Source organism: Lissotriton helveticus, chromosome 4_1 (genome assembly GCF_964261635.1).
Source record: "Lissotriton helveticus chromosome 4_1, aLisHel1.1, whole genome shotgun sequence".
NCBI lineage: Eukaryota > Metazoa > Chordata > Amphibia > Caudata > Salamandridae > Lissotriton > Lissotriton helveticus.
Window position 1 is genome coordinate 214796294 of NC_136063.1, and position 25430 is coordinate 214821723.

At 40.6% G+C, this 25430-nt stretch overlaps 1 protein-coding gene across 2 annotated transcripts in view; it reads left to right on the forward strand.

Moving 5' to 3' along the window:
• Positions 1-25430, forward strand: part of FAM135B (family with sequence similarity 135 member B) — a 1359155-nt gene that overhangs the window by 1082649 nt on the left and 251076 nt on the right. For both annotated transcript variants that reach the window (XM_078686705.1, XM_078686706.1), the window contains one exon: positions 20793-20919. In XM_078686705.1, coding sequence (XP_078542831.1) covers positions 20793-20919 — 127 coding nt within the window. The remainder of the gene's footprint in view (positions 1-20792; positions 20920-25430) is intronic.

A 25430-nucleotide genomic window follows, 5' to 3' on the forward strand; every position in this document is an offset into this window, starting at 1 on the left:
TCGGAATGGCTGGCACTCCCAGGCATGGCGGCCTGTTGGGGTCAGCAGGCCACAATGTCTGGCACTGCTTTTAAATAAAGCAGTTTTTGTTTTTAAATGCATCCCATTTTCCCTAAAGGAAAACGGGAACCATTTAAAAAATAAAAATTAAACTTTTCAGTTTAATGTTTTAAGTGCAGGCAGTGGTCCCTGTGCCTGCCCTTAAAGAATGTTTGCGCATGCATTCCCAGAGGGGAAGGGGTCACCTGGGGCCTAAAACCCCTGTGCGACCGCAAAAAACAGTTGTACATCTGGCCCCTATGTTTAACCCCAAATTAAACACATCACGTGATGATAAACATGAAACAACCCAAGTAAAATGAAGTGGAAACGGAGTCCGGAAAACCATATTAACATATAACCCATCTGTATAAATCCTGTATAATGAGTTTGACATTACATGCTCAGAATTGGATAAACACAACAAAAAGCACAATATAAGCTGATAAGTAATTAAAGTATGACACAGGGGCCATGGATCATCAGTTTAAGCTTTGTTTTACTTGGGTCGTTTGATGCCTGTTGGCTGTGCATCTTGGGTCTGATGCACCATTTGGGCACCAGCTCACGATAAAATAAACCTTGTGACCTTGTGCTAGGTCTAAACCTTCCTTTTTATTACATATAAGACACCACTAGGGTAGGCCCCAAAGAGCCCACAAGGCATGGTGCATTGAATTTAAAAAGCTGGACCTGTACTTTTAAGTTTTACATGTCCCGATAGTTGAAATCTCTCAAATTCTTTTTTCACTATTACAAGGCCTGCCTATTCCATAAGATAACATTGGGTTACTTCATTGCATTATGTAAGTGATAATATTTATTTGGGAAAAGATAGAAAAGTCATGTTTGGTGCCTCAGGAATTGTAATTTAAACCTCTCTTTTATGGTAAAGTTTGATTTTAAGTGACAATTCTGAAAATGGCAGTTTTAGAAAGTTTATTGACAAAATAGGGCAACCCAATTATTCCCAAGCCAAGGGTGTGCTCTCTAAGGACACCTTGCTCCCCTGCTGCTTGAAGTGTTCCCTGCTGGCTGAGACGGAAGACTGGTCCTGCTCCCCTCATCCCAGGATGAGTGACTCCAAGGGTAAACTGGCTGGCCTCCTGTTCTACACCACAGGGACATAACAAGCTCCAATGGTCTCCCTGCTTCTGCCCAGCTGACCTTCTGCCTAGTCCTTTAACCAGACCTAAACCCTTGTTGGCCTCTTCAAGAGCAGGTCCCTAATCCCTAAGAGGTACTGCCTGGACACTTGGCTGGCTTTAGAGATCACAGCTCTGACTCAACAAGTATAAATCCTGATGTTTTGGGCTCTTCGCAATGGTGAACAGGCCTGTTCGCTTCAAGATCTTGCTGCCTGTCTGACCACCAAAGGAAAAGTCAGGTGAACTTGACTTTTCACGCTACAACGATGACAGCAATACAAGAACTGCACTTCATACTACAGTATAGACATCCACCGCCAATGCAAATTTTAAGCAATGACCATTAACGATGCCCAGTAGGGTCTATGTGCGACAGTGATGACCGTTTGTGACGCCCAGCCTGCTCTTCTCACTACAGTAATGGTCATCGGCGATGCCAGCCTTAATCCTTGCACCCTCCACCACCACAAATGGAACTCTTCAAACTGGACTTTAAAAGGTAACATTTTCAGCAGGACTAACTTGGTCCCAGTATCCGGCCCGCACTCCATCGTGTGGGGTCTGAACTTATGACTTTCAATCGGTCTAGCACAATCAGATAGCTGTGAGTGGTGCTTTGTGCTTATAGGAATACCTGAAATCTTTAAAATTACATATGTCCGGTTCTACTGATGTGACTTTTGTTGTTTTGGTGTCAAAAAAAGTATTACATTTTACCATATATTTCAAAAGTGGCGTTGGATTCCTCTTGTATCCTTTATTCCTTTTTCAGTGCAAACTTTGGATTTTCCCCACACCTTTAAAAATTATATTTCGTCTTTGCAAGTGTTAGTAAAGTAGTTCCTCAAAAAATCATAAATCACTTTCACTTTATGTGCTAAGTGCTCCTGGGCGGTGGTTCTTCTGCTCTTAATTTTGGGGTAATTAATGATCGAGCAATTAATGTACCACAAAAACAATAAGTTCTTCATTCTCAGGTTATAATCTTGTTCCAGCGCATGAACACTATTCCATTCTTTAAAGCTAATACTGTTTCCATAAGTTTGTATACCTCTGTTGTAATTCGATCTAGGACCCTAATTCGATATTCCTGATTTATGCCCTTATGTGGCTATAATAAATAATATCCTTATAAAGGCATAATAATCATATCCATATTTAGTAATAGCCCATGCAGTCCAAATACGGCAAGGCTACTCCCCTAGACTCCTAGAAAGTACAATGCGTTCTTTAAACAAACCAAACCTCCAGCAACCTGGGAATTCCCCTTGCTTTTGTTTTGATTTGTCCAAGAACTCCTGTGAGCACTGAAAGAACGGCCAGTTCTTAGTGACATCTTTATTGACGTCTTATGTCCAACCTTACGTCAAACCCGTCACCTTTCAGGTATAAATATACCAACGTTGCCTTAAGCAAACACACGGTGGTTTGGAGCAGAGCGGCTATCTACTTGCCCGAGAGCCCAGCTGATGCGGAGAGCCCACGGACGCCGCCCCTCCCTTTTGACGCACTGAGAGAGACGCTGTCTTTTCTCCTGCCGAGAAATCCAGCTCCGGTGTTCTCAGCCGCCCTTGCGGGTTGCTGGGATATCGAGTCCTGAGAAAGAGATACCAGACCTCCTGCTTTCTATTACCCAGGTACGGAGCTGACTAAACCCTTAAAGAGAATTCTTGATTCAGGTTCTTGGCAAAACCAACTTATCTTAAACTGCTACTTACTTACTCCTTCCCACGTATTTGGCTTAGGTCAGGTACACCGGGGTAGGCGTATTTAAAAGCACCAGTTGAGTACGTTAGTCCATGTATATATGTATGTATATATTTTATCCATTTTAAAGTATCATATGGCTAAGAAACCATATCAATGCTTTTACAGTATTATTTTATAATACTCCTTTTACTGTACGCACTTTACTTTACTCTAAGTATTGCAATTGTGGCAATTCATTTCTCTTGCATGAGAAAGAAGACTGCTCAATAAATAACACCTTTTATTGAAAACGCCCGTCTCTCTTTTCTCTGCACTCTGGTGAAACTAAGTATGCACGATTGACTGAGTAAAATAGCTGTCTATTGTTTTCACACGACTCTAGAGATACACTCTTATTCTGAGGGAGCAAAGTTGTCATGTTTTATGGTTGTCAGAAGCTAATCCCTTCTTGCATATCCAGGGAAGTTAAGCTCCTCCTTGTTTATTCGAGAAAGTTTCTAGTGACCTCTGAGCTAGCTGGCAAAACTAATTAAGTCTAATATAGTCAGTAGAGACCTAGTCGACCTCAGTCCTACGTCTACACTGCTGTTTATATTATTCCAATGCGCAGAGTCTATTGGGAATATAGGAACTACACTACACCTCACTCAAAAAAGGTTGGGCAATACCATGTCATACCATATGCACGACACCACTAAAATCTATGTACTATTGGTAACTCAGTACTATAGATCACAACTACTCAACCTAATATACGGTACCATAGCAAATATGACCATATTTATTCTCTAGTGTAAGCCTTTGTTTGTGCTGGAGCGCCTCAAACCATATCCCACTGGCGAAGCCTATACTTGTTTGTTTGGTACCCTTGCTCTGATGCTGATAAATAGATTCATAATGTGTTTCTTGTGCTTCTGCTATCCGCTTCACAATGTATGTTCAAACAGTTCTATGTCGTTTCATGTCTATCCAACTGCATCACATCTACTCATTTTTGTTGTTAGAGTAAACAAAAACTGAGTTTGTCTCCTTTTTGCTGTGGGCAGATTGTAGATGGTCTGCCATGCAAACAGATTACTCATTTGGGTATTTAAGTGTTTCGTAATGCACTAGGTTTTTGACTGAAGCCCCTTTGGATTGATGATGCAGACAGATGAGAAGTTCTTGAGGTTTCTTAGTTACAGACGTCCTCAGAAGTCATCTTCAAATCCTTATCCCTGGAGAAGGGTGGAATTCCAGGAAATTTCAATAGTGGATATTTTCCTTGAATACTGCCTGACTGGGAAGACATTTGAGGTCTGGGTGCTATAGGACCTGTTCCTAAAGGTAAATCTATATCTACACAACATTTACCTTACATGCGCTTTCCAGGAATTCACAAGGAGGTTCCTGGCAGGCATAGGCCTGTTTACATATGCAAAGATCTTTGATAGGAGTACCGAATTCTCCATACACATCAATACCACTCTGGGGGAGAGAAAATGGGTGCTTCAGGTAAAGTTAGCCTTGGAAGTTTGTGAATGCCCACAAATATGGACATTTGTTGGATTTCACAAACTCTGTTCCTTCACTTTGCACACTGGAAAAGGTTGTCTTTTTACTCAGTGTAAGGTGTGGTGTAAATACCTTTCCATGGTGGAAAGAGAAATGTATTGCAATCAGATTTGGTTGGTGTGTAGGAGAGCCCTTTTACCAAAGAGAAAAAAAAATCCATGGGGAGAAAAAAAGTGTGTTTACACACAGAACCCTATTCCTTCTGTGCAGAGTTCTCTGCTTTGTGGTACTACAAAACCACTGGGAATGTCATGTAACTATAGCAGAAGAGCACCTGGAAACCTGAGCTTGGCATATAGACCACAGAACCTCGTTTTTGATTGCTCTGACTCCCAGCTAACAAGCGTTCGAACCCTGTGTGTGTGTGCTATTGGATTCCAACTAAAGTCAGACAAAATGATCACATGTACGCTAGCGCTAAGAGGCAATTCTTTTCTCAGCGCTTAATACAAAAATAATTAGCAACTACAAGAAGTCATTAGGCACATAATCAGCCGCTGACTGTGTGGGAGAGCCAAGGATGAACATTTTTTGTCTGTAAAGCAGCTTCAGTTCTTAAACATAAACACTCCAAACTGACCTTTTTGTAACTATAAAGAGAGACTCCCTGATTAGCATTTCAAGGCTGTTAGCATAAAAAAAACTGGGTATTTAATTTGTGTAGGCTGTTTCTGCAATATGCTAATAAACACGCAGAACATCATTTAGATTGCCACTCAATTCCATTTGATAGCTAACACACAGTATGGTGCTTTCGAGCCAAGTAATTATGCTCATGTAAAAACAACTTTCTTAATTAGTTTGAACTTGTGGCCCATTTATTATGGTGTGTGGTGCAGATAAATTAGCATGAGTCGTTAATTTGTCTGCAATGAAAGAACACCCTAATAGCAGTATTAATAATTCTAGTAACTAAGATCAGAAGATGCATAATGATCATAATGTTCAGTCATCATCATATCTGGCCTCGAATGGCATGACGTGCAAGCGTTGTGGCAATGGGATCCTTAATTTGAAAGTGTGGTGCTGAATACCATGTGCAACACCTCCGTATTTGTCCATCACTTTTTCCATGTTGTTAGACACCACACCACATATATGGACTGGCTCGTGCATTTGCACATTACACACTTCTTGTACGGCTCTGAAAGTGCCTCTTCCATGGTTAATTTGCACAAAAAAAGTAAGTGTCAGGGTACAACTTTATTTCTCAGAAGGCCAATGGGACTCACACCACCAGCTGCTCCTGCTAGGACTGCCGAATGCCAGTTCCATCAGTACCTAGTAAACATCCCGCTGATACAAGTGTAACATTTGTGACTATTCCAGGTCATCTCGAACAATGAGTATGGACTGTACATGCCTGTTCATTATGAGTGTTATGGTCTGCTTGTCAGCACACCACCAAACAATTATGTGAGAATCAGCAGGAGAGGAACTTTGGCATTGCCCACATGTTAGGAGTACATCTTTTAATTGGACAGCAATTTTGTTCTTCCACCAAAACTGCTTGCCCCCCATGCAGCTGTGATTAATTTGTTTATTTATCCAGCTGCCTCAGCTTGAATTTTCAGGGACAGACCCATGACATTGTAATGCCATTAAAGTGTCTTATAAAACTAGACAATTTATGTTGTTTTTTCCTGGCAGCAGCACAGATGAGATGAGTACAGTCAATAAATCTACAACTTCACTATCAAGTGTACTGCAATTGTTACCTGACCTTCTGTAAGCAACAAAAGATAACGATCAGAATCCTACTGAGAGAGAGACTCAGACTTTACACATGTGTTAGTCCATATAGATTTGATTGGGCTGAATGTATGTACTTCCACAAAAGACTGCATTTATTGTACTTTTTTCGCTTGTGGCAAAGTTTATACTCAGGACTGATCGTGGCTAACCTGTGCTCATGGCTACAAGTCTGACCTGTTTATTATGAAATGTTATGATAAAGCCAGTAGACCTGATGCATTTATTAAGAAAAGCATATGTTGAAGTTGAAAGACATTTAGGTGTGAATTGTTATTAATCTCGCTTTAAACCTATAGAGAGGTAGTGTGTTGCATGGAGTATCACAGTAGTACAGAGTAGTACAGTATCACTATAGTATGCCATTATTTTGATGTTGACCACCCACTCTGACAAAACAATAGGAGCTGTCATTGTGATGAATCTTGCTAGACCTTGTTGAAAAGGGGTGTATATTGTTTTGCTAGCTGCATTGCTGTACATATTTGTAATTTTGTAACTGTATGCATGATGGTTGCTAGTTTATATGAAGTTGAATAGGCTGGTGTTAGGTAAAGTGTAAATCCAATGTTAAAAGGTAAAGGCTTCATCAGTTCATTGGGAAAAACATGCTAGCTTTCATAGGTTTCATCTATCTATTATGAGACATTATGACAATGCTAGTAGGTCTGACCTACTTCATGCAAAACGCATTCATTAAAAACAATAGCGTTTTAGGGATGGGTTGATATTACACTGTGCTAAAGTCTGTAGGTAGGTACCTTGTTGAATTGGAATTTCACAAATTACTGTAGTCAGGAAGTGTATTGGTGTTAGTAATCTATCTGAACAAACAGTCGGATAGACGATATGCAATACAACAATCCTTATCAGGCTTTCTTACGAGAGAAAATATTTTGCTTTGCCAATTGTATTGTTGTTTACTTTTGTACTTTTATTACTGCGTGCCCGATGCTTGCTTAGTGGAAAGCTTATGCTCAGTACAATGGACTTATTTTGGTTATGGTAACAAGCCAATGATTACAGTTATATCCCTGATTGCAAAAATCATATGTTCGAGTCAATACGAATTTAAGGGTGGATTATTCTCACTCTTAAATAAAGCCTACAGATAGGTTTTTTGTTACATGGAATCTCATAGATTTCCTTAATATGCAAGGGTTTTGGTGTAGGTTACACTCTCTCACAAACCATGAGTGTAGAAGATTTGCACTGTGAAAATCCTTGTTAAGCCCTGTTAGAGAAGTTATTCTTTTGGTTTGCTTTGGTAACTTTAATATTGTATATATTTGTACTTTTTTGACTGTATGCCTGATAGTTGACTTGTGTGGAAGCTTATGCTCAGTATGTTGGGTATGTTGATAAGCCAATGATATCAGCTTTAGGCGTGATTGGTGTGCAGGAAAATGTTATGCCGGAATGTTATAAGTCTGGCCTGTTTACTATAAAAAAAATTACAAAGGCAATAAGCTTCACTTATTTATTGTGAAAAGCATATAATAGAGACCCTTCTGCCTCTAACAGTGGGTTGGTATTACATTTTGTTACATGCCGTAAATAGGTATTTGGTTACATGTAGTCTCACAGATTGCCATCGTAAGTCACCCACTATGACAAGCCATGGGCGTACAATTTTGCTGTGAAGATTTTTGTTAGGGGATCTAAGTTATTTTGCAAAATGTAATATTTATTTATTTTTTAGAGCAAACAAGACCCAGAAAGGGGTATCAGAGCGCTTCACATATACATAGAAATGTCGCATTAAATGTCGCATTAAAACAGTGCTAGAGTCGATCAGAAATATATATATAGCATTGAAGTTTTGAACATTGCAATAGACACCTATGGATGTAGTTACCTTGATGAACAACAGAGGAGAAGAGATCGAGAAAGAAAAGAAAGAAAGAAAGAAAAAAAAGGAAAAAAGAGAGAAACATTTGTACAATCATTAATACAATAAGAGTAGCGAAGGTTATAGCTTATCATACATTTGGGATTGTTCTGGGGTTTCTCAGTGTGACAGTAGGAGAAGCAGTCTTCATGCAGAAGTTTCAGTGTGAGTACGGACCATCACAATGTGCCTAGTGAGAGAGTGAGGACCTTCACTAGAGTCTGGCAATGGATGAGCTTACATAGAGAGGTATTCTCCCGGCTTGGGTGGGTACAGTGAGTGTCTGAATGAGGTTTCTAGGACATGTAATGAGTGGGTTACTGTGGATTGAGTCAGGAATTTGCTCATTAGTAAGGACTTAGCTTCTTTTTCGAATGTAGAAGTAGCGGAGATTTTCCTGATGCCTGGTGGGAGTGAGTTCCATGTTCTAGGTGCAGCTGATGAGAAGCCTCTGTCGTATGTTTTTTTCTTACGGAAGAGTGGAGGTTTTAGAAGAAGAGTGTTGGCGCTCCATGAGAGTCTGCTTCCTCCAGAGAGCGAGATTCTCTGTGCTAGGTACAGTGGGATTTTGTGATAGATTGACTTATGTGTTATGCAGGCCATCTTTAGTTGGAATCACGCTTCATGAGGGAGCCAGTTGAGAGCTTTCAGATGGGTGTAATGTGGTCACATTTTTTAGACCCAGTTAAGAGTCTCGCATCTGCATTAAGACAGGCTTTGCGCGGGGCTGTTGAAATTTTGGGTAGTCCTGATAGAGTGGCACATCCATATTCAAGTCTGGAGATGACTAAGGCCTGAACAGCAGTTTTGAGACCTAGTGGTTCGATGTATGGTTTCATTTTTCTAAGGTAGCTGAGGTGAAAACGGGCATTTTTAGCCATCAGGTTGATGTGTGATTGCATATTAAGGTTCTTGTCTAGAGTGATTCCTAGCGATTTGGTGGAGTCCATCAGAGTTGGAGTACAGTTTAGTGCAGTGATTAGCTTAGTCCAATCTTTCTTAGCTGAGGAGTTTTTTTATTGGGGGGGATTAGAAGGAATTCGTTTTTTTGACAGTTTAGTTTAAGGTGATTGTTTGTTAGCCAGTGTACGGTCTCTTTTAGTGCTTGGTTCGTTGTCTTAATTTCTTCCAGGGATGTGATCTTGATATATAGCTGAGTGTTGTTTGCATACATGTGGAATGAGATGTTAGCCTGCTGTAGTATTACAGTTAGAGGTTTGATACAGAGATAAAAAAATGATAGTGATAGTGTTGAGCCTGTGGTACTCCTAGTACGTTACGGGTGGTGTGGATAGATTTCTATTATCTAAGAAGGGTTTAAACCATTTTAGGACCGTTCCCGATCATCCCATCCTGTTCTCAAGTCTCTAGAGAATTTTGCCATGGTTAACAGTGTCAAAAGCAGATGAGAGGTCAAGTAGTATAAGCAGACATGAATCAAAGGGTTCTCTGTAGGTTTTTTTAGGATGGGGAAGACATGGCTGGTTTTTAGGCAGTCCGGAATGGATTCTTGAGACAGCGATGCATTGATTACCTTGGCCCAGATGGGGATGACAGTATGGTGGATAACTGTCAGACAACTCGACAGGAGGGGGTCATTGTAGTGGTTGCTAGGTTTTATAGACAATAGGATTTTGGTGATGTCTCTATGGTCATAAAGTTTGAAGGAGGACAAGTGGGCTTTATTTTTGGATCCTGACAGAGTAAGTTGAGTTGGATGAGTGATTGGAGAATTTTTAGGGGAAGCGGGGTTGTCAGTGGCAGTCATGAGTTCCCTCTCCAGGGAGGTGGCTTTAGCAGAAAAGAAGGAGGAGAATTCTTCGCTGCTTAGATGAGATTTTGATGTCAGGGTTGCGGATTTGGCCGGTTTGTTTGATTGCTGTTGCTGTTGCTGTTAGTATTTCGAATAATTTCCTCGGTCTGTTTTTGGTACTGTCTAGTTCCAACCTGAAGAAGTCTTTTGTAGATTTCAGGATACTTTTGTTGTAGGAGTTTCTGGACTTTCTTAGCAGTCTTAAGTGAGGGGATGAAGGATGTTGTCTTCATTGACGTTCAGTTAGTCTCAGTTTGCGCCTTTCTTCGTTGAGAAAACCATTGAACCAAGGGTTTTTGTCTTTGTCTGGTATCCTTTTGAGTTTTGGCGGGGCTAGATCGTCAATAATTCTTGCCATTGTGGAATTGTAGTGTTCTGGGAGCTCATTGATGTTCTCCATATTGGTGGGAGGGAGAAGTTTGTTCTTGTATTGAGTTATTAGTAATTCCAACTTTAGTTTTTTTGTGTCATGAACCCATTGTTTAGGTCTGGTGGATTCTGAGGTCGGTTTCCTTCTAGTAGGGGGTATTTGGAAGGTGATAATATGATGGTCTGACAAACCGCAGGGGTTAATTTGGATTGTATTATTCATGTTGTCTTTGGAAATGATCAAGTCTAGTGTTGCACGTTTGTTGTGGGTAGGACGGGTGCAGACTTGGACTATGGATTGGTCTGTAAGGAAATCTTTAATAGTATTGATTTGAATTTCATAGGGGTCTTCCCAATGAAGATTGAAATCCCCTAGGAAAATATCACTGGAATGTTATGCAGAGTTTGGTGTAAATATTTCGATTAGTTGGTCAATGAGTAGGGCGTTTTTGCCTGGGGGGTGGTAAAATACATGTAGTTGGAGCTATGGTTATCGGTGGATTTTAAGGAGATCCCAAGGTGTTCACAAGATTCAAGGGGGTCGGAATGAATTATAGTAATAGAGAATTCAGCTCGATAGATACAGGCAATGATTCCGCTCATTTTGTGTGGTCTGTCTAGCCTAGCAATGTTGTAGTCGGGAGGCACAAGAAGGTCTAAGCAATGGGAAGAAGATTCCATAAGCCACGATTCCGTCAGGATGGTTAGATCAACTTCTTGGTTCAAAATGAGGTCAACGATGTCAGCAGTGTGTTTCATTGCTGAGCGGCAGTTGAGTAGGAGGCAGGAGATTGGTTTCAATTAGTTACTCCTGTTAGATTCATGTGTTTCGGGGGTAAGTGTTACTTTTTTAGGTTATTAGGGTTAACTGTTCTGTTGTTTGGGTGAGTTGTTCTGTTTGCATTAATTGGGAGTGAGCTAATTGTCTGTTAAACCATCATGTACATTTGTGTCATTTTATATGTGTATTCGTGATGGTTATCAGTTTCTGTGCACTTCTGTAGGTCTGATATATGTAGTGTCAAGCCATTTGGTTCAGGGTAGACAGGCCTTATTAGGTAACTTGGAAAAGTTATAACGATTCCTCAGGTGTGAAGTGTTTATCATGAAATGATATGACAAAGCAAGCAGGCCTTACTTAGTTATTGTGGATAGTATGTGCTAAAGGCAAACAGGCTTTAAGGGTGAATTGTTATTATACTCTGGTGATGCTTGTAGGTAAGCATTCTGTTACATGGAACCTTACAGATTGTATTTGATGCTTGTGACCCACCTGAACAAACTATGGGGATAGATGATTTGCACTATGGTAATCATTATTAGGCTCTTTAAGTAGGAGTTGTGTTTTGTTTTGACATCTGTATTTTGTACTTATTTGTAATTTTATTACAGTATATCTGATGGTTGCTTAGTGGGAAGGCATATGAACTATCACACTAGGTCTGGGTTGCTTATTCTGAATGCCAATGATAAAGGTTGTAGACTTGATTATCTAAAATGAAACATTATGATCAAAGCAGTAGGCCTAACCTATTGATTGTGAAAATCATATGTTAAAGTCAATAGGCATTTAAGGGCAGATTATTATCACTCTGCATTAAAGTCTACTGATAGGTATTTTGTTACATCTCACAGATGACCATAGTAGGCAAGAATGTTAGTGCTGGTTACCCCCTATGATAAACTGTTAGTGCCCGATTACGATGCAGGTCAGTTGAGTGACGTACCGGCATCGTAGTAGTAAAGGAACTGGTCAACAGGTTATTCGGATATACCGACCGCCAAATTAGGATCCAACCGCTGTGGAGGCCTCTTTGCATTGAAGCCTGGGCTGCGGACCGGAAATGGTCCTCAGCACAAGCCCCAATGCTGACATTGTAATGAAGCCCTAAGTATAGAATATTTGTACTATCAGAAGCCTTGTTATGCCCTCTCAGGAGAGATAGTATTTTGCATTGCTAACTGTAACTCTGTATACTAGGTTATATTATGATTGAATGGCTGATGGTTGCCTTGCAGGAGCTTATGCTCAGTACAGGAGGTCTCAGCTGGTAATGGTAGTAAGCTATTGAGAACAGCCACAGGCCTGATTAGTTCACTAGAAAACATATTTCTGTTACTATAGGTCTGATCTGTTTTTTTATGAAAAGTTATGATAAACAGATTAGGCTTGAAATATCAGTTTTTAAAAGCATATTTTAAAATCAATAGGTAATTAAGGGTGGATTGATATTTCTCTGTATTAATGAATATAGATATGTATGTTGTTACTTGAAATCTAACATTACCTTTTTAGGGAATGATTTCGGTGCTGATTATTGCCTCTGATGAACCCCAGAGGCAGCAGATTTGCACAGTAGTAAGTCTTGGTAGAATTTCTTCGTAGATGTCGGCTGGTATCTCGTAATAGTAAAACTGTCAAATAGTACATACATGTATTTTTTTTTAAACTTTTTATTGGGATTTTACAGTGCATCACACAAATAGGAAGAAAAAAACCCAGAAACCATTATTAGAATAACCGGACATTAAAAAGACCATCTCATGGGCAAAAGCTTCAGTGCATGAATACAATCCATAGATAATACATATTTACATACAAAAAAACAAAAAAACACACAAAGAGTTATACAGGACCCCGTACATCATGTCCTACAATTCCAAAGATCGAGACATCTAAAATAGGGAGATTAAAACAGATAGCTGCAAAATTACAACTCGGGTGATTACAGCTTTAACTGCCTCCAATTAGCGACCGGGGCTCAAATCCTTCTTCCAAAATCCCGCGACTTCACCTCCTTTTGTTCATACAAACATGACTCAATATTATGGATTCCCAGGAACCTAGAAACCCACATTTGGAAAGACGGGGCCACAACATCCTTCCAACCTGCAGAGATTAAAATCCTAAGAACCGCCACAGCAATAAAAACCAGGGCTTCTTCCTCTTTCCCCAGCTTTTGATTAAAATCAATGCCCATAATCATCAGGGTAGGGGATAGATCGATCTTATGACCTAGCAGCCCCTCCCAGAATTTCTCAATCTCATTCTTCACGGGGGTCAGGAGACTGCAATTATAAAACATATGCAGTATATCTGCTTGCTCAACCCGACACCTTGGACAGGTATCATCATAAGTTAAAGCGGGTGCGATGAACTCTTTGTAACTCGTTTGGCCAATCCCACCCGGACAGCTCGGGGAAGGCTTGCTGGAAGAGTTTGATAATATAACCCCTGATGTCCGATCCCTCAAACCCTTCCGGAATTCCCAGGACTCTCAGGTTGTTCCTTCGGAGCCTGTTTTCCATCTCCTCCAGCTTCCACTGTATGTCTATCACCTGTGAACACTGGGAGTCCACCTTAGCCACAGCCCCTGCCACCTCCGTTTCAGTAGCCACCACCCTCTCTTCTAAATTTGGCACTCTATCCCCCGTGGTAGCACATGCCTTAGAGAGTTTCCGCACTACTCCCTGCATTTTATTTATAGCAGCCTGTGATTTACGGCTGTCTTGACGTGTTTCTTCTCTATGTGCTAAAATCTCTTGATGTATCGTTTCGAGCAGGGACAATTGTGTCTGTTCCAACAGTGGACTACCTTGCAGGGGCTGGGCAGAAGAGTGATCCCAGCTTAACTCTCGTTGCACATGATCTTGACCCCACGCGGCCGTTTGGGACTTCAAGGCTGTTGCCGGCTGATCATTCTCGGGGCCGCTATCTGATTCCACTAATGAGCTGTGTTCTCCATCCTCTTCTGACCACTCTCCCCCCCGTCTGAGACAGAATAGAAGGGCTCGCTCGGGACTCTCTCTTTTTCAATACCGGCTCCACCGGCTCCACCGGTTGCCCCATCTAACACTTCTTCCAGTGCGGCTTCAAGGGGTTCTAGCGAGCCAGATGATTCCGCACTTACAGCCTCACCAGTAGTCTGAACCAACGAATGTTTGATGCCGACTAAGTGCTCCATCGCTGGGGGGGCTCATGATAGACTCAGGGTTCCCCTTGCTACTGGCATCAACATTTACTACCTCCACAGCACTTTCAACTTTCCCCGGGCTAACTGTTTCAAGCGCGGGAGCCAAGGCGGGTACTAAATTGATGTCCAAATTGCCAGCCGCCTCTAAGGTTTCGCCCGCTCCCTGCTCCTTAGACCCTTTCTCCTTACCCGCTTTATTGAGCAGGTCCATAATAGTGGCAGTGGCCAGCCGGGTCTTGGGGGCACCTTGCTGCCTCTTCTTCTGATGGTCCGGCTGGGGCTGACCCTCCCCACGCGCACCATCAGGAACCACGTTCTCGTTTTCCTCCCTGAGGGCTTTTTTTTTGCATTGCCTGCTTTAGCGCCAGGGTTCTGTTTGGGGGCCATACCACGCAGAGACTGCCTCTTCTGCTGATTCCCTGGCCTGCTGTACACTCCAGTGGTCTCCACACACGGTTTCACCTTGCTCGCTGACTCCACTGGCTCCGCGTCAAGCTCCGCCCATCTCCTACAGCGTAGCGTCCTTGGCCAGGAGCGAGAGCCTCCAATGTCCGCACCACAGCCCGCAGGAGCAGCCTTGCCGATCCGAACCCGGTAAGAGCCGATAACATCCCTTTTCGATTCAGGCAGCAAAGCATTCAGCCTTCCGCCGATTTAGCCGCTCCTCACTGCTTGCTCACATCGCCGTCGGGCTTCTACCTGCAGCGTCCTCACCGCACCTCTGCACCGGCCACTCAAGCGGCCTCCATCTTGCCTCCTCCAAATAGTACATACATGTATATGTATAAGGCATGTAGGTCCACTCTATTATGCCATTGATCTATCCTATTGTCATTTACACTCTGCTTACATCCATGAAAGCAAACTGCATGAGGTAATGGTTGAGTGGGCATCAGTCATTTACACTTTTGCCCTGTGGATGCTGGAATTTTCTGATTATGTGTGTATATTCACCAGCAAATGAGCATGCTTCAGTATCAGGACTGGTTGGCATCAGTCCTTTAGTTTTGGTTCTTCTCCTTTTATAGTCAACCTTTCATTTCTTTGGTACTCTTTTCATTTTACTGTTTCATAGGAGGCTACTACAGCACTCCATGCACTACTAATGGGTTAAATGCTTGCCGCTCATTTCATCTGCACTGCTTCTAATTTCAAGTGGCCACTTCCTCTAATCCAGACAGCATTATGGAATGCTGTTGGTGCACAGTGTATCGTTGTTTTATCATTCCAAGATGGCAAACACATTGGTTTTAAATGTGCCAGCCATGCTTGAACTTTGAAGCAATAATAATGTATTTACAATGCATTTGCAAAATGGACACTTACTGCTTTATTTTATTTTTTATTGCAATAAAACGATTGCCATGTTTAGAAGGCAACATGTTTTCTTTTTCTAGTCATATTCTTTTAATTTATCTTGCATATGTAGTTGAGTTAGTGTGCTCTATTGCAGTTGTGTCAAAGGGTGAATAAAAGGATGAGTCAGTAGATTGATGAATGGATGCATGAGTACAAAGTTAAGTGGCAGATTGCATGTATGATAGCATATTGAGTTTCGACATCCATGATGACAGAAAAGGCACTTTCATTCATAAGTCAGACCTGTTTTCTTTCCCAATGCTTGTATGTGAAATTTTGAAACACTTTACTGCTGTTAAACAAATACAAACAGTGCCACCATGTGTTAGGCCGTCATAATTATGTGCTTGTTTTATAGATAAGTGCTGGTTCCTAGCACCTTCAATTACTGGCCCAAATTAAGCACTGTGCTGCTTATCTTCTGTTTCAAATCTGACTGCACAAAGACAATAAAATGCTGAGAAGGCAGCCAATTTTAGATAGGTGAATTACCTCCTACCGTTTGTTACATGGACATAGAAAATCTCTGTGGTGTTCTGTGACCGAATGCAGGAATGTAGACGTAGGCCAAATGAGGTAACGGAGCTCTGCAGTAACTTGCAAATTTCTTTATATGTCCGGTAGAACACGTTTTATTACTTATGATAAATAGAAGCATCATCACCTTGCTCCCAAACCACCCATTAAATCCTCTGTCTCTTGTTTCTTTTAATCAACAAAATAGCCTGTTTGGAGTAATACATTTGGAATCTGTACTGTAAAAACTGTATTCATCAATAAGCTGCTTGTAATTTCTACATTAGGCAGCTGAATGTAAATAAGTATCAAAGGTAAATTTGTGTCTACCTTTTCCTTACATTATTTAAATTGCTCTTTAGTGTTCAGCTCAGCAACTTTCATTTCACATTGCTTGCTGGCTCCAACAGGAGACATTTGCACATCATATCTAAAATGTAATAAGTTATTAGAGTACAGAAATTATCTTGCTATGCAATTAATAGACAGTAGTGTGAGTACTGCATTACAATAACGGTTATTCACTGCTAAGATGTCTGCTCTAACCCATGCCTTTATCACTCTGGCAAGGAAGTTGAATGGCCAATCACTTCACCCACTCCTTCAACAACTGTAATTGCCTCCAAGTTACTGCCAACAATAACCTATGCGAATCAATATAATTTAGCAGTGGTTCAAGGAGGGATCTTTTTGCCGACAGGCTATATATACATTCCCGCACCGCAGCACCTTTGTCGGGAAGCACTCACAAACGGGTGCCGGCAACGCGGAAGTGCACCGCGATTATATCCAAGCTCCTCCGTTTCTTTTCGCTAAACAGAAAGCCAGCACTCACGAGGATTATGACTTTGTCATATGTTATATGTTCTTAACTGTAACATTATATTAATATACTGTAATGCAAGTAATTATGCCTGTGCTGCCGATGTATTTTGATCTATTTATATCTTAGTATTAATGACTAAGCCAAGATGGCGCTCACGGATGTGGCGATATTGATGTGAAAGTCCGTCATTCATGACTATGCTAATGCTTTGTTTTAAAAACTGCAAATTTATTTTCAATAAAAGTATTTTGAAATAAAAACTGCTGCGGCGCGAACGCCTGTAATACTGACAAAGGCGTATGCCAAAACGCATTTGTTTTGTGCTTGAAAGCAATAACGTTTTTTGCAACTAATCCCAGTGAGTGCTGGCTTTTTGTTTGGCGAAAAGGACCAGAGAAGCTTGGATGTATATATATATATCGTTTCCGAAGTTCTGCCACAATAAGCAACACACGCACTCGGAGAAGTACAGCTAGTGAGCATTTATTTCCCAAGTAAGGCTACGCGTTTCAGCACAAAAGTGCCTTGATCACACGTTTAACCACATCCAGTGAGGAAACATCTTATGTACAAGTTTACAAGTTTCAAACTATTGTAAACATAAAAGAAGTACTATGCATTCATAGAAACTGGTGCGGCCATATGTAAATGGTGTTTTCACACAGATCCACTGTGATTCTAAGGGCTCTCTGGTATCTATTTATCAATATACATGCTGTGCAATACAAACAGTTCATTTGTGATGACATTCAAATAAGGAACTGAAAAAAACTGAAAAAAAGCATTTGTTTAAAGCTATTTACAGATTTAACAAGACCTTGATCTGACAAAAGAAAACGTATTATAACTGTTGACCTGTATGTCCGCCATTTTGGAACGGGAAGCAATCATTAAACAAATTATACTAACTACAAAAAGGCTCTCTTTTTGAGTGCTAATTCATAGGCTACTCATACGTCTCAGAATAGCCATACGTGACATAATTTGTACTTTATTCATTCGGTCTAGTGCCCGAAAACAAATTATTTGTCAATAAAATTATAAAGTAGAGCAGTTGAGAGCGTAATCCCCACATATGAGAAAAGTTGATCATATCTGTAGAAAACCAGTCTCTGAAGTTGCTAATCAAAGTAAGATTGTCAATCAATGTCCCATAAGCCTGGAAAAGAGTACAATAAGATCCTATGGATCAAAAATTAAAGTGAAAGTGAATATCTTAGCTTAACGCAGTGAAGTGACAGTCTTCCATTCTTGGTAGCCGCGTGGGGGTCAGTGCAGTGCTCAAAATTAATAAAAGGTAGTGTCCCACATCAATGCACCTAGAAGACAATATACAAACATTTAAAATTGGTTAAAAACACACAATAATTATACTAATTTGTCACCAAAAGTTTGAAGGAAAATAATTTTTAAAGATTTTTAAAGATACATGTGGACACTTAGGTCACAGGGTTAACTCATCAGATTACAGTTACAAATGACATTTGCAAGCCTAGTCCATATGGAGGTGAGATGCCAGCTCCTCATCCAAGTTGTGCCCCCCCGGGAATGTGGATTCCAGTTCTAATATCCACTTGGACTCTTTTTTCCTCAGGGCGAGTTCTCGATTTCCCCCCCGTGTGCCAATGTTTACCTGTTCAATAGCGTAGTATCTTAGAAGTTCGTTGTTGGATTAATGAACCTCTTGGAAATGTCTGGCAATAGGATATTTAAGGTCTTTGTTAGTAATTGCCCTTAGATGCTCTTGAACCCTTTTCTTTGCGATGCAGGCCGTGCTTCCCACATATCTTTTATGGCATGGACATTCCAAAATATACACAACATAGGTGGAACTACAAGTTAAAACTTGCTTTATTTCTCGTCTGATTGTGTCCCTGGTACTTCAAAGTCCTTGACCATAACACTGACTCGGCAGGCCCTGCAGTGGCCACAAGGATAACATCCCCTTAACCCTTGAATGTGCTGGCCTTTCTTGTCTGTTATGTCTCCTTTGACCAACATATCCCTCAAGTTGCGGCCTCTCCTATATGTTATTTGGGGTCTCTTTGTAAGTTTGGGGCCTATGATATTGTCTGCTTTAAGGATTCTCCAATTATCAGCCATTATTTTTTGGACCTTTTTAGATTTCTGATTGAATGTGGTGATAATTCTAGGAGTGTCTGTCATTTCAGTAGGTTTGGGTTTAGGGGTAAGGGTGTCAGATCTCAAAACTGTAGAAGCTTTTTCAACCGCTTTAGTAAGTACCCACTCAGGGTAACCCCTTTCTCTGAACCGTTTAAGTATGTTATTGGTTTCCTGTGTATAGTCTTCCTCTCTGGTACAGTTTCTTTTAGCCCTCAGGAGTTCCTCATAGGGTATACTCCATTTAAGGGGATCAGGATGGGTGCTGAGGGCATGCAATAGGCTGTTGCCTGCAGTTTCCTTCCTATGCAGCTTATAGATCAGTTTGCCCTCCTGGACTTCAATGCTCGTGTCCAAAAATTCAATCCGATCTCTATTGATGTTAAATGTTACTTGAATATTGTAGCTGTTCTGATTTAACTTGGTGATAAAGTTTTCAGCTTCTTTTTCTGTACCTTGCCAGATGACAAAGAGGTCATCTATATATCTGACCCACGTTTGTACTTTCTTAAAGTCCTCACTCAATCTGTCATCTGTCCTAATTTCTTCTTCCCACTTGCCCAGGAATAGATTAGCAAAGTTGGGAGAAAAGGCTGAGCCCATTGCCGCGCCGCGAATTTGTTTGAATAATGTACCATCAAACATAAATATATTATTCCGCAGGCACAATTTCATCATCTCAATGAGCATTACAGTATGATTCCTGAACCCTAGTTCTCTATTTTTTAGAAAATGATAGCAAGCCTCCATACCTTGAGTGTGGTCAATGATGGTGTATAAGGCGCTAACGTCCATGGTTATCAATATGGAACCTTCTGTCCATACGATAGTGTCTATTTTGGTAAGAAAATCCATAGTATCTTTTATGTAGGATGAAAGTTTGATAACATATTCCCGAAGGAAGTGATCAATGTAAACTGAGAGGTTCTCATTAATACTTCCTATGGAGGATATGATGGGTCTGCCTGGGGGTTCTGACAGATTCTTATGAACCTTCGGGACAAACATTTGCTAATGTTTGACATTTTTACTCATTATATATCATTTCTCGGTTTAAGCATGGTGTTGTTTCTTTGTAATTGTCAGATTTCTCTTTTGTTCTGAATCCTATAATGCAGATTACAAACAAAATCCAAGTAAACCTGATTTATTCATTGACATTTTATTCATTCATTTATGAATACATTTTTTTCAGCTCAAGAATATTTGTAAAATATACGATGTGCCCCTGATGTAATCCACTTCCCCTAACTACAGCCCCAATGCTTTACAGCTAGGATAACATATATTTCCATGACCGTGTATACTTTAAAGGTATATGCATATTTTGTAATAGCATACAGTCATATATAACTTCTAGGTAATACAGATGCATAGAACTCTGTTGCAAGCAACCATACATCCGAAATATATTTTTTAAATACTTGCCATTTCTATTCCCCTGGTTTTACCTAAAGGGAAAACATGCCTTGTGCTGAACTGGGCCTTGCACACCAAACACGGCCATAAACATTTATAACGCAGTATCTCATGTAGTTACATAATATGTAATATAGTGGTAAAACATATGCAGAGACACATCAGTGCACACATACATGTTTGTGCACACATACTGGTACGCACACCCACCCATACACACACTAGTTAGCACATAGTTCCACAATCATACCCTTATTTCAATTAATTTCTTCATTAATATTCCCAATTTATTTTCTTACAGTTTTGCACGACCTGGAAAAGGAACATGGCTCGGTAAAGGCAGCCAGGAAATGGGAATTGAACAATCCAGTACGTCTCTAGAGAATATGGTGTTTGGTGCAGGCTACTGTAAGCCAGCTGTCTCAGAGGTAAGTCTGTACACTAACACATATAAAGATCAATGCCAGTCAGCTATAATGTATGGACAATCATGGTTCTTGGTTATGGATATTAATATAACCTCCATTATGGCCCCCATTATGAGTGTCGCGTATAATTTCACTATGTGTGGTAACTCCTGTTTCTGTAAATATCAGAAATATGAGTTGTACACATTTTATTACTCCGAGTAAATATTGTGTGTCTTAAAATGTGACTCTCCTGGGTACATTTAGTCAGGTTAAACCAAGGTCAAACGGCCAGTATTTACCAGGGGGACATGCACAGCAAATACCAGGCCAAGGCCGGACTGGGAACAAAAACCGGCCCTGACAAAGTGCTCGGCCGGCTCCCCTTCTCCCCCCCTGTGGTTGGGGGTGTGACCAGCCGCATTTTGCGATGCAAGGCGCGCTACGAAATTTGTTTTATTAACTAAATTTACCTCGAATTATCCATACTCCGGTTTTTAGCATCCCCCACCCAGCCCTTCCCCACCCTGCCTTTCGCCCCACCGCAACTCCCTCCACGGGCCGCGGCTGTGTGTGACCAAGCTCTTTGCCAGGGCCGTTTTTCGGCCGTTTTTGTTACAGGGTCGATTTTGCAGCTGTGCTACAAAAACGGCCCTGTAACAAAAACGGCCCACAGGGGCCCAAAACCGGCCCACACCCGTGCGGCGCACCGGGGGATTGCCCGGTGCCCGCTACAGCCAGTCCGGCCCTGTACCAGGCCAAATTTGTAGTAGGCTACAATGGATCATACACAATAAACTCAAAACACCTTGATATCTGCTTTTATTGTTTGTGATTTTTTTCGCATAGGAATGAAGACATTGTTAATGAGGGTCAAAATACTGCAAGCCTCCATGTATGTTATCGATATCTGGATTATAGGTTCTTTACCTCGTAACTGTTTGTATTGTGGTTATTTCGTCTTTAACATCACAGCACCTCTTCCAAGAATACAAATTGAGCTTGAGAAATGGAGTGAATGAAAAGGCAAGAGTACCTTAAGGTCACTTTGTTGTTGTCTATGCAAACTGTATATGAGTGTTGTCAAAGGTTGGATAGTGGTCAGGTACACTCTGTGCTGTCTCTCATTTCAATCTTGGAAGCCAGTTTATCCTGAATATAATTTTAAGCACGGACACTCTACAGAGCATATTTTGTTTGCTTCACTATATGTATTATAATATACATGTTTATATACTAACATTACATATTCATATCCTATTTATGAGTAGGCCTGTCACAGCGCTTTCGTTTTATCCATTTCGACTTAAAAATGATGTCTATGAACTTTTTTATTTATGCTTGTGATATTTGCAAAATTCATTTTATGTAAAATTTAAAAAATTCACATAATTGTTTGCTCATTGGAGAGTGGTTTATACACAGAATGAGAGACTATTTCTCCATGAACCATTCTCCTGTAAGAACATGACTTTGGGCCATATGTATTAAGCCAATTTTCGATCGCAAATGCTGAAATTCTCAGAATTTCAGCATTTGCAATTGCAAATTAGCAGTGTTCAATGTAGCACACAAAAACCCCCTTGCAAAATAAGGAATCGCAAATCTTGCAAATCCCTATTTTGCGATTGAGTTTAAGGAATCGCAAATTGGGATTCCTTAAATGCAATGTAAGAAGCCCATAAGAAAATGCGATTTGGCCAAAGGAATCGCAAATTACCACCCACTTCAAGTCAGTGGTAATTTGCAATTTCACTTAAAAATGCTTTATTTAGCATTTTTTAAAGTGCCATGTGGCGCACATACATGCATGCACGTGTCAGAGGTGCAACAGGGTGTCCTTTTGACACTCTGGCACCCTTGAAATTGCATTCTCAATTTGCGATTCTCTATTTGCTAATCGCAAATTGAGAATGCCTTCCTATTCATTCCTATGGGCCTCTTAGCCCATAGGAATGAATGGGAAGGTATTCCTTATTTGCCAATCTCAATTTGCGATTCGCAAATAAGGAATATGTGGGATTCGGAAAATTATTAGAAAATCCCACATACATTACATTTTGCGATTCTCAAATTGTGATTCGATGAAAATCACAATTTGAGAATCGCAAAACTCTATTTTCATACATATTGCCCTTTATATTTTAAGTTATGTTATGTCAATTTTTAGAGCACACTATCACCCTAGAGGGTGCCCTGTCTCTGAATATATGCGAGTTTAGCCACTCTTAGGGTCTAGCAGGACTTTTCAAAAAGCCAGGTATTCAGCTTGTTGAGGTATTCAAGAAATTAGGAGGATGCTATTATGCTTAGAGGCATCTTACTTGAGGATAAATGTAGGAGAAGGCTTGACCACCGGATCTGGGTTTCCGTATGTGAGCGATTTGACAGATTTAGCCCCATCTATTCCTCCATTTGCAGGTCATTCAAAAGGGGGCTGTCTGCTTCTTCTTCAGTATCCGCCCTGTTTGCTGGAGACTTCACCCCTAGGAGACTTCATTGGCTTCTTACGCATTTTTTGTTTTTAAAGCTCTACATGTAGTTCATCGGACTGTCGCTGGACCCTTCTATGCTTGAAGGATTTTTTTACTCTGACCTCCTTCCTGTACTCTCCTAGCTGTAGTACACTTCAAATACAGCTGCAGCGGTAGACATTCTTCTTCGCATTAGCCAGCAAGACATTGGAATTCTCTACCTCTTTCCACAAAGAACCTTTTACGTGAAAACAGTTTGAGAGTTACCCTTGCCAAGTTCAGTTGTAAAGCTGTTTCCAGATAAGGGAAAGCACCCTCTCCCCCCCCCCCAAAAAAAATTTGAGGGTTCAGGAAAAGTGGTTTCTCCATTGGAATATTTTTCTCTCCGTGAAGAAAATAAAAGAACAGCAAGTTTGAAACTGCAAATACACTTATGCGTAGCATTTACCTATTCAGAAATGCAAGTAATATATGTTGAAATATACAAATGGTTACATGCATGTTCCCTCATGGAAAAGCTACAATAGCGGGAGGATTATCAAGAGTGCTCCTGGAATTATTTTTCCATCAAAGAAAGTACATACGTCTGAATATTCTTAGATAAAAAAATGTATTACTTCATTCAGTGAACACATTCAAGGCCAGATTGTTCCCGAAAGGCTCTACAGATAAGATATTTAAGGCTGGAAAGCTTTCACCTTTGGAAATCAGATTATTTAAGAAAATAGTTCAAGAAAAATCTCATGTTGGCCTTCCTTCTATAATATAGCGAAGGATTAGTTGTGTTGTCTCAAAACATTGCCCATGTATTCATGAGGTATCAATTTCTAATAAAATAAAATAATCCTGTTTCATGCATCAAGTTTCATGGTCTTTGTCCAAGCACTGATTTGGGGGCACTTCTTGCACTTTGTTCCCATTTAATCGCTATATTAATTCAGCCGTCCCAAAAGATAAAAATAAATACATTCACTAAACACTGTTAACTTTCGAAGCATTAAGGCAATGTAATAGGGCTGTTTTGTGTGCCTGCTAATTAATCTTATCTTCTCAAAGGAACGTTAATGAGTTTGATCATAACATCCATTTGGAATGGTTAATGTGGAAGCGCGTTTCAGAGAAATTTTAACAAACCGTTCATTAATTTATTTTTGCGTTCGAAATGACAAGTTGTTACCAAGGCAACTCCTAATTAGTTGTGTGATCTATAAAAATGTCGAAACATCCACCTAGTCACTAAGGATGATTCAATAGAAGTCTTTCAGCAAAAGGTTTCCAATGTTTAGAAACTTGTATACCAAACTTTGATATTTTGCCTCAAATAAAATTTTACTTAATTGCTCAAGAGTGTGAACATTTAGTATTAAGCATCATATTATTTTCTTATGACCTTGCATATGGAGACTGCCATCACAGTGGGGCACAAAGAGTTGAATCTCATATAGGGTGTGCTGGGCAGCTTTGCACCCTCACCAAGAAAGGGCCTGACCCACTGCTTTGTCAGGATATGCATAAAAAACACCTTGCGCCATATTATGCATTGTCTCTTGGGGGCACATCGGGCATGTTTGCCCACTCTGTTCACCCCGCTGTGGTACTGTGGTATTACAGAAAGGACTGCAGATGATTGTGCATCCCCTCCTGCATCATTAATAGACCTGGTGCGTATGTAGCGCCACTTCTAATAAGAGAAGGCATTCCCTCATTTCCATTGAGGCGTGGCTCCATGTAAATGAAGGAATTTTATTTATTTATTTATTTGCATGTTTATACCGCGCTAGGATCACCTCCCGAAGGAGTATCTCCGCGCCTTTGGCATCTGAAAACAACTAGCGGGGCTTGACCATGAGTATGGATCAATATTGAAAAAGGAAGGTTTTTAATAGTTTCCTAAAAGGAAAGTGGTCCTTGCACAGTCTCAAAGACAGTGGGAGGCTGTTCCACAAAGTGGGACCAGCAACAGCAAGAGCCCTTCCCCCTTGCCTTACTTTTCTAAATCTTGGGACCTGTAGCAAGGCCTGCTCACTCGATCTCAAAGAGCGTGTCGGTGTATACCAG